Raw genomic sequence first — 9,987 nt, forward strand, 5'->3', positions numbered from 1 at the left:
ATGCAATAAGCAGGGAATTCTCGCTGAACTCTTAAATCCACAGCAAACGTAATTCAGAACAGAAAAAGAATAAAATCTACACACAGTTACCAGAACACCAACTAGAGCAAATGAAAAAGAAAAAAAATGGCTGTGGTTCAGCAAATGAAACTGTATTAATAGTACACTTTCCCCCTTCCATCTAGATGTTTGGAGACACACATCTGTTGAACAGAAGTTTTGCCAAAGTCTGCACCTTCCCAGAAAAATCCAGACAAATTCTCCGAGATACTTTCTTAATGAAGCAAGGCAAACAGCTTGAGTGGACCATTGAAAAACACCCAGCAAAACATGTCAAACTCCAGAATCTTTCAAATAACAGCCTCCATTGATTTAAAACGTGTGACTACCACTTTAACAATGAGGGCCTCCCACTCCCCCGCCCTCCCCTCTCCTCTTTCATTCAGCCCAAGCCATAAGTCAAACAAAGTTAGAACACAGGTGCGGGGGGAGGGGGGGTGGCAGCAGCAGTAGCCCTCTTATGTTTAAAAGCTCCTTTTCTGTGAAGGTACAAATCCACTTACAGATTCTTCTCATGTTCACGGAGGTAAGGAGAAGCAAGATTTAGCTAACAGCCTCTAATCCAAACAGATCTCTCAATCCCAGCCATTGTTTAGATTGGACGTGTATTAGTAACCCCCGTGGGATAAACTCAGCGTCTCTTGGTCGCCCTGCTAAAGAGGTAGCGCAATCACATTTTCAAGGATGCCTCTGCTTTCCCCTGCGTACATTTAAAGCGTAAAAACCGCCTGGAAAAGGGTAATGACGTCTCCGTGTGTGGATACGCTCCGACCAATGATGAGCAACCCATTCGGTAGTGATTTATTTATCAGATCCTTTTTCATTATTTATTTATGTACCTGGTGGCTGCCCCCGGCCCTCTCAGCGCCTAGTACCTCCCAGGGCCACAGAGTGGCAGTACTGAGCACGCTTCTCTTGCCGATAAATAATCCGACATTCACTGCAGCTGTAGTCAAGCAGATACTGCAATGTAATGCACACGTAATTCTTTATCAACTCGGAGAACGGGCTGGGAAGGGGTTGAAAATGATATCCTATCGTTGTGGATATTCAAGAAAGTCGCTAATCATCCTCAACGGCGGAGATAAATATCAGAACAGAGACACGTTTTAGGCTGCACAGTCAGAAATATTTTCCTCTTTACAAATGGATAAGAAACCACCTTGCTTTGGCTGAACCACGCACAACTGCTTCTCCGAAAATATCGCATATAACTCTCGCCATTACATCTTGTCACCTATTCCAGTTATTAAAAGAATTTATTCTTAATTTTTTTTTTTCATTAAGCAATGCCCAAAAAGGTCCCTTAAAGCATTTAATTCCCCCCCGCCCCATGTATCATTAATGGCAAAACAAATGTTCGGGTTCTTAAAGCGCTCTCCTATGTTCCTGCCTCTCCACCGTGCACACGAGCAGCACCACAATATTGCGTTCAGGTCTGCCTCTAAAGGCATCACCGGAATTAATCACCGCCTAAAATTCTAAAACACGTGAGGACCCGCCTCCGTCCACCAATTTATTTTCATTCCTTACACGCACCTCAAAATAAACACAACCTCTTAATAGCGTCCATCGCAAATTAAACCTTTGCCAGGACCAAACCAGCCCGCGTGGGTTAGACACCACCTTTCTGGGTCTTCCAAATCCGCCTTTTCACGAATGCAGCCGCTCACGAGAGGGTTTCTAGAAACCCACTGCGCTTTCCAACGGCAGCCTTTTAATGCAGCCAATGGAACAGTAACAGAGTCAGGATGACACTTGGAGCCGACTCTGATTTGTATACGCCAGGCAAACTCCCGGAAGCCCCGGGTTGCCTTGGTTCATTCTCACTCCTAGGCAAGTCGACCTTCTGCTCGAGGCAGAGAGAGGCTCAGCCACGCCAGGCTACCTCGCGTAACTAACCAGGTCTGCTTGCTCACACGCTTCTCTGCGTTTCTCACCTTGTAGGTCCTGGCTGGCAGGAGCCCCTGCTACTTTGACAGCTGTCGCTTTGGCTGCGGCGGAGACGAATTGCCTTCCTTTTGGTGCCAGGAGAAGCAGGAAATTAGCCGGGTTGCGAGCTGAAAATCTGCCACCCCACAGCTTTGAATCCAAGATGCCACACCTTCCGGCAAAGGAGCTGGAAAATGCCATTCCAGACCTGCGTCCGAGGCGACTGCCCATACCCAGCCTCCATCCACTCGACTCGCTTTTGACTTACAAAGGACAAATGAAAACCCGGGTGGGTGACTGAAAGGGGGGGTGGGGCTGAAAAGGCAGAGAGATCCGAAGCAGGACAGAGCAGAGCAAAAGAATGCAGCTCTATTCTCGCCAGGGAAATTATAAAAAAGTTCATGTTCACGATTACCACCCACATGACCGTCGACAACCAATGGAGAACCCGAATCACTCGTAAAGTTGTATTGCAAAGTTGTAAATTTTCATAAACAACAACGGATTTATGGCCTTTTCCTCATCACTAAGAAAGAGGCAGGACTTAGGAAGGCGCCATTTTACCAGAGAGACGGTCCTAGGTTTTTAAAGGACCCCACCATTTGGACAATCCTCCTCCGCTTTCTGCATGGAAATTATGCTAAATACATTTAGAGCCAAACAAAGTAGCAGTCATTGGCCTGGTTTCCACTCATACGAATTTTATCCTTTACCTCCTTCCTTATAATTTCAATCTGAAAGCAGCCTGCCTTGCTTCAGTTTAAAAAAAAATGGGGGTGGATCGTGTAGGCAAAGAACAAAAATAGGAAAATATTTCAAAAGTATTTGAAGATACACCACGGAACAGAAGCTGTGTTTTTGTTACTTCTGCCTTCTGCCCCTATTCAGACCTCTGATCTGAGAATATCCCTACGGGCAATTGTATCCTACCCGAAATGCGGGTTTTCATTTAGGCAGAGAAGATGCCTACAAGCCCCAGATTTGAATTAGGCTTATGTGAAGAAGCTTCAGCCAAGACCATAATCCTGGCCCCACTGAAGCCCGACTCATGGAACCAGTTTAGATGTCTAAGTTAAGTAGAACACGATCTATTTATCACTGCTAGTTCCAATGGAAGAAGCTGCACGTGAAATCCATCAGGATTGTGCCCACAGAGCCAAGCCACTGTCTAGCTCCGTGTTAGTCTCTCATCGTGGTCAATTACTCTGCAAGTGAGTTTCTGCTGCTCTTTTATTCCAGGCAATGGAGTAGTGATGGCACCGTCCTCGTTTGCTCAGATGTCTTATATCTCATTATATGAATAATGAACAGTGGGACATATGCACACATACACACGTACATTCTTTGCTTGCAAAGAAAGGCAATGCACTGTCAACAAGCATTTTTATTTCTGTGTAACATAAAACACAATTAAACTTGGGTGATACACGAAAGCAAACTTCAAAGATAATTCACACATATACACACGCGCGCTTCCCTGCCCCTTCTAATTTTAACATGAAATACCTCAACGTTCACAGTGAGCAGAGTGGAAAAAACACATTTGTAACGTACAAGTTATGAGTAAAGATTAGCCAAAACTTTAATGGTGGAATTCATTTATACAGAAGTTTTTTTTTTAATGTTATCATGCTACAAAGTTACCCGGTCCAGTATAGATTTTCCCAGTTTATGATGGAATTCAAGACAGAAGAAACAGCCAACATTTCCAATACACAAGTTGTCTGAAATGTAGGAAAGTTGCAGCCTTTTGTATTGAGCGAGTATAGGGTGAGGGAAGAAACTGGTGGAAGAGCAGGTGGTTGTTGCTTAAATTCGCTTAACTTTTTTTTTTAATTGCATCAAGCAGAATCAATGATGGACACAGAATCAGCCTTCAGGAGTGCAATATGAAAGAAAAGATGAAACAGGTTTTACAATGGCTAAAATTAGGGTTTATCTCATAAAATTCGGGCTAGTGAAGACTTGAGAAGAAAGCTTAGATTGCAGCATATTTAATTTAATAACAGCCTTGCAATAAATATATTATGTCTTAAAAACTTTAAATTATATTCATCAATACTCCGCACCAAATCTTCGATCCATGCGAGGCAGGCCTCGCAGTGTCTGCTTGACAACGTCTCCCCTAACCTTCAGGTCCCATCAGCGACTCCCACCAACACTGTTCTCGCCCCTTTTCATCTGTACAGTACAATTTTGGTGATAGGTAGGCGGAGTTAGAAAATAGGTAGTTTTCAAAATAGGTAGTACGAATCACTGCAGTTGAGTGTAGTGGTTTATTTATTTTTTTTAGAATTTCTTCCCCCACCCCAACCCACCCACCCCAATTATTTAAACAAATAAGCAGAAAGTCCAACCGCTTGGAAGTATATAGAACTTTAGTGAAAAATTAGGTAGTCTGAAATTAAGCCTAATGCACTTTTCCCTTCTGGAGTTTTTGGGATCCATGCAGTCAGGTAGTTTATTTGGAAGCTAACTTAGATGGGGCTCTCGCGCTCTCTCTCTCGCTCGCTCTTTCCACCCCTTTCGTGTGCAAAGAACAGGTCATTGTTGGGTTCGTTTTCCTTTCACAAATATCAGTAAAAATATTAATACTATGTCGTTTATCACTTGTTAACATAAATGACGACAAGCTCGGATGCCCAAAGCCAATCCAGCCCAGATGTTGGCCTGAGAATGCGACTCTGCAATTTAGACTGAGAATAATCCAGGGGATGTCGAGAGGTAATGGAAGAGATCTACCCCTCCTGTCCTCTCCCCAGCCCCTCTTACAGTGGAAATGGCCATTAAAAAAAACAAGGGTAGTTTTATGTTTATTTTTTTAAACCCCCCCCCAAAAAAAGCTTCAGGAGAGCGTTTACAGCTGTCACGTGCAAGCAGCATCCGAGAAGAGGCTCGGGTGAGCCTTCCCCTCCTCCTGCCACCGGCATTTATTCCGCGTCTTCCTCCTCCTCCTCCTCTTCCTCCTCCACCTTCTCCACCGGGGTTGTGGCGGGGGCCCCCTCGTTGGCCGCGGCGGCGCCTCCAGCGGCGTCTTCCTTATGCTCCTTCTTCCATTTCATGCGGCGGTTCTGAAACCAGATTTTGATCTGCCTCTCGGTCAAGCACAGGGCGTGAGCGATCTCTATCCTCCGCCGGCGGGTCAGGTAGCGGTTGAAGTGGAACTCTTTCTCCAGCTCCAGGGTTTGGTACCGGGTGTAAGTCTGACGCCCCCTCTTCCGATCTGGACCTAAAGGGAGGGAGAGACGGGGGGGGGGGCGGAGACCATCCACGTTAAGGGAGAAAAGGCAGGAAAGGAAGACCATCCACCTGAATAAAACTCCGAATTTACAAACAAGTCGGCAGATAAGGGAGTGATCTGCCGACTTGTTTCTCGCCCCCCGCCTCCTTTTTTGCCAGATACAATGAATACCCTGCCGGCCCCAAAGGCTATCAACAGCGCGGGGTTAGGCAGGTCTTCTTGCAAGTAAGCCCTAGTGAGCCCCTACTTGAAAGTAAACCCCACCGAGTCTATAGTTCTCCTCTCCCCTAGAATCTCTGCCACCTCCGAAATAAACTCGGCCGTGTTCCGTGGGACTGCAGCTCTGCTTTTCCGACTGAAGGCACCTTCGTTAAAGGTCTGGGGGCCGGATTCTAGGTTTTTAATCCATAACCTCAAAGAAGAATCCGAGCCAGAGGCAAAGTGGCTGAGCGGAACTCCTCCGAATATTAGGTCGCATTCTAGGCAGTGCCTGGGGTGCAAGGCTTGCTCGCAACTCTATTCAGGGTAAGTTAAAAGAAGGTCTTCGCCTCCCCCTGGTCTGTAGGACGCGCAGCACCAAGAACCTCCGCTTGCCTGCCAATAACAGGGTCATACCTTTCTGACAAAGAAAATTCGAGAACGGAAAGAAATCACACATTTTAGCCCAATCCACGCAGAGACGGCTTCTCAGTCATTGCTGCCTCCTCCATCTCTGTCCGCCGCCCCGTTTCCCACCCGAGATTCCCCTTCGCCGCCGCTGCGGGCGGAGAGAGGCGCCCCGTCTCCAGGCGTGCTCTCCGGACCCCTTCGCCGCCCTCGCCTGTTTTCCCTGTGGCGCAGCCCGGCGTTCAGCCCGACGCTCCAGTTCCATCGCGAAGAGGAGTTAGATAAATTTACGAGGCTCGAACTCATTAATTGGGCAATAAAAAGTTTTATGAGGTTCATTTACATACAATGCCACAGGCTTTTGCGCAATGGCGCCTCTGCTCTAATTAAAAGCGGAGAGGCAGGCGCACTTTTGGCGAGGAAGTTTGCATGCGCCGCCTTGGCTCGCCTGCCTGAGGTCGCGTAGCGTTCGCCCGCAGGTCGGGCTGTTCTTTTATGTCTCTGAGCACGGCTTTTGGTCTCCCCCGCCCGGTCCCCCCGCCTTCCCCATACCTGAAGACCTCATCCAGGGGTATATCCGGAAATTACTCTCAGCCTGGCTGTGCAGGTTGCTTTCCTCCGCTTTCTCACAGCTGGATTTGGTTAAGTCATTGCAGAGGACGGGAATGTTCTGATCAAAAGAGGAACAATGCAGGTTGTAGGCATCAGAGCCCAGGCTGTATCCGGAAGAGAACGGGGTTTGATATATGGCACTGTTCACATTGTACAAGGCAGGCATGGAGGAGGTGAATGCGCTAGCGCCTGGTCCATAGCCGCTTCTCTGGGAGTTGGTAGCAAAGGAGCAAGACGTAGGCTCCGCATTTTGGAAGAGAGAAGCAGCCCCCGTCGTATATTTGCTAAAAAGAGCGTTCACATAATACGAAGAACTCATAATTTTGACCGGTGATTTGTTGTCCGGTAGGCTTCGGTGTCGGTTTTACGAGGTAGCGTGATATATGATAACATTACACCCCCAGATTTACACCAAACCCCATTTTCTTTTGGACCGAGCTGCCTCCAACACGTGACCAGTCATATGACCCCATCCGCCAATCTCCTCCTGCATCACAGGTGGTAGAGATCAGGGGAGCGCACAAGGTCCTATAATGGAAGGGGAAGAGCATCACAGCCGTGCCTCGCGAATGACCGAAAGCAGTCGGGGGGCTTTTTTCCCCGGGCGGGCTGCCACATGGCCGGCGGCCCCGAAGGAAGCCGAGGGAGCGCCGAGGAACGGGGCTGGCTTGGGCTGTGACGAGGCAACGGGAGCCCGGCATTTGGAGAGCTAAGGCCGGCCGCCCTCGCCCTCGCCCTCGCCCACCCTTCTCTTCCGCTTCTGCGAACTGGGCTGGGGGTGACGGTGTCGTCATGTGCTTTCCTTAAATCTCCCCCAGCCCCGAGACAGTTGCCTTCCCACCGCTTGAAAGAAACTATCGGCTGGATTTGGAGTTTCCCACCTCTAGTTTCTGTGTCGTGGGCAGCCTTTCGGCGCGTCCTATTCGGGAAAAGGACGCACAGGGACCCACACAAAACAACCCCCCACCCCCCGTTAATATAGTACCTCCCCCCGCGGTTAGCTACAAACACGGGCTTTCCTTCTCCTGCCCGGTGGGCTCTTGCGCATTAGTGAACCTGGGCACAAGCGCATCGCCATCCCCGTGTCCGCATTCTTTTTCCTGCAAAAAAAGGAAGCAGCATCATGCACCCGGTGGCTTTCAGTCGGTGCATCTCTCTTTGTGTGCGCGCATATTGATGGGTTTGTATGATTCGGTAAAAATGGTTGCCCTTCCTATTTTGCCAGCAGATTTCTCGAGATACTGACAGGCTGTGTGCGGGTTAGGAATGACCCAGGCTCCTCCGTTTCTCTTCTCCTGTTGCCAACTTCCCTGCCTAAAAAGGGTCGGTGGGGCGGGAACGGATCCTAGCTTGTTCGCAAGTTTTTCAGAGAGGACTGGTAAATATCTTCCAAGGCCTTTCATGTGCCTGATTTTGCCTGCTATTCCAGGGAAGGCTACATCAGAAGACTTCTTGCGGGAATTACGACACAGAAGCGCCTTTATTAGCCGGCCTGCTCTGCCCAACAGCACCGCCCCGATTTTTTTAAAAACGTATTTGCAGTGACAAATAAAATGAACGGGCTTTCAGAACCTTTGGGAAGGGGAATCTCCTCGAGTAAGGATGAGGACGTTGAAATGCATCTTTTTTTAAATCCCTGCTTCTGTCCACAACCCGCCGGCGCCCAACTTCTTCAGGAAACACGTGAAGATCCTTCGAGGATCTTCTGTGCTTGGGGGAAGGCAATGTCCCCTCCCCTCGGATCACGGACAACAGGACTCCTTAATTTTTAAGAATCCCCGCTCCACACACACACAGACACACACGCAGCCCATCCAGGGAGGATGTGGTGTGTCTCCTGCTCCCCCCACCCTTCCCCGGTAGTAAAATGAATTTCCTCCGTAGAGAATTCTGCACAGAGGCATCTTTTACTGCCCTGCTCTATTGCACACCATAAACTGGAAGAAAGACAATGGAATTGCCCCGGAAACTCTCCCCTTAAATTATGGAATCGGGTATCCTTTATCTACAAAGCCTTTCACGCGCTAGAAACGCCCCTGACGATATTTCTCACGGAACTTTGAGAGGGTATATTTCGGTCCCACCGCCCCACCGCCCCGGCCGGTCCAGTGAAAGGACCAACAGAGGCCATCGTACGATAGGGCTGCGGGCTGAAAAGATGATCCTAGTAGTATAATCACAGGGACGCAGATGAGGTCCTCTGCCCCTGGAGCGTTTCGCTTAAGGGAGGGAGTCCGCAGCCGCGCTGTTTGGGCCCTTTTCGCCCCAGCAGTTTTGATCCGCATCCTAGGATGGCTGTCAAAACCAAAGGAAGGGCAGCCCCCCATTCGCCTTCCTGGAAAATCTTTGTCAAATCAAACAAACAAACGAACAAGCAACCCTAAAAAGCCAACGAAATGGCTAAGAAGTGGGAAGAAAGCAAAGGGAACCTGCAAAGGCAGCCGAGATCAAAGAAGGGGCCGGCCGGCCACAACATTGAACCAATAAATGCCTCTCCGGGAACAGCCCGCAAGATGGAAGGTGGGAGCAAGACGCAAGCAGAAGCGGCCCTGGAGGCGCGGCTCCTGATAAGGCAGAGCGGGGCTTTGCAGACGACTCTGGAACTAGCCCCCCTTAAATTGGTTCAGGGAAGACCAAGACAAGATGCTGGTTTCTCAGTTCCGCGGGGGACAGCCTTAAAAATAATAATACTAATTTTAAAAAAAGATAGCGTTTTCTAAAGTCTTTTTTTCGAAACGTTCGAAATTTTTCACAAGAGTTGTGTAGTAGTAATAGGTGAATTCACACGCACCCTGAGAAAGGGAGATTTCTAAACAGACGGTGTCTAATCCTCTCTGTGCGAATTTCTCCTCCCCATCAGCTTCAAAGCAGGTCGAAAGTGAAGCTCCCCGCTTGCCACCGAAGTATGATTGAAAAGCTCTCGCTTTTTCCATTTTCAGCCTCGATCTGGCTCTGGCGCATGAATGCGGAAATTTCCTGCTGTTCAAAAAGAAGGAGATTCTGTATGCTGCATTCTCTATAAAAACCTGCTTAGAGGTGCGCATAAACACACACACACACGCACAAACAGAGCCCACAACGATCCTTGTCTTATAACTCACCTCACAGGGTTGTTGTTGTGAGGAAAATAGGAGGAGGAAGGAGTATTAGGTATGTTCGCTCCCTTGAGTTATTTATAACATAATAAAGGCGGGATAGAAAATAAATAAATAATCTATAACTTATTGCATTTCATTTATTTCTGTGTTTTCCAATAAAGCCCCTACACCTCCTATGTTTTCCTCTCTATCTAACGAGCTCCATGTCCTTCAAAAATATTCTGTTATATAGAAAGACGTAAATTGCTTTGTTATGTTCTGGGAAATCTTTGTTAAAACGAAAGCGTGCCCTTTCAAAATAATAACTATTTGCTAATGCTTTAAGGTTGTTTTCTGCAATAGGAAGCAAAATATTTACTGATTGGGTTCCATCACAGCTTTGATTTTGCTATTTGGCATACAGTATGTGGGTTTCCCTCTCCTTAATTAGCCTTGGCT

The 9,987-nt window shown here is 47.9% G+C and overlaps 2 protein-coding genes across 2 annotated transcripts in view; both read right to left on the reverse strand.

The window, feature by feature from the left end:
• The window catches only part of HOXA3 (homeobox A3), a 49,881-nt gene extending 47,624 nt beyond the window's left edge, over nt 1-2,257 (reverse strand). The window contains exon 1 of the mRNA XM_063303802.1: nt 2,001-2,257. The gene's annotated coding sequence lies outside the window, so the exon portion shown is untranslated. The remainder of the gene's footprint in view (nt 1-2,000) is intronic.
• A 2,098-nt stretch (nt 2,258-4,355) lies between these two features.
• HOXA7 (homeobox A7) lies at nt 4,356-6,933 on the reverse strand. Its single transcript, XM_063303812.1, is given in 4 exon segments — nt 4,356-5,221; nt 6,392-6,778; nt 6,781-6,885; nt 6,888-6,933. Coding segments are annotated over 4 exon segments (828 nt in total). The 5' UTR covers nt 6,925-6,933; the 3' UTR covers nt 4,356-4,922.
• Nucleotides 6,934-9,987: the final 3,054 nt, after the last annotated feature.

Source organism: Candoia aspera, chromosome 4 (genome assembly GCF_035149785.1).
Source record: "Candoia aspera isolate rCanAsp1 chromosome 4, rCanAsp1.hap2, whole genome shotgun sequence".
NCBI classification, from domain to species: Eukaryota; Metazoa; Chordata; class Lepidosauria; order Squamata; family Boidae; genus Candoia; species Candoia aspera.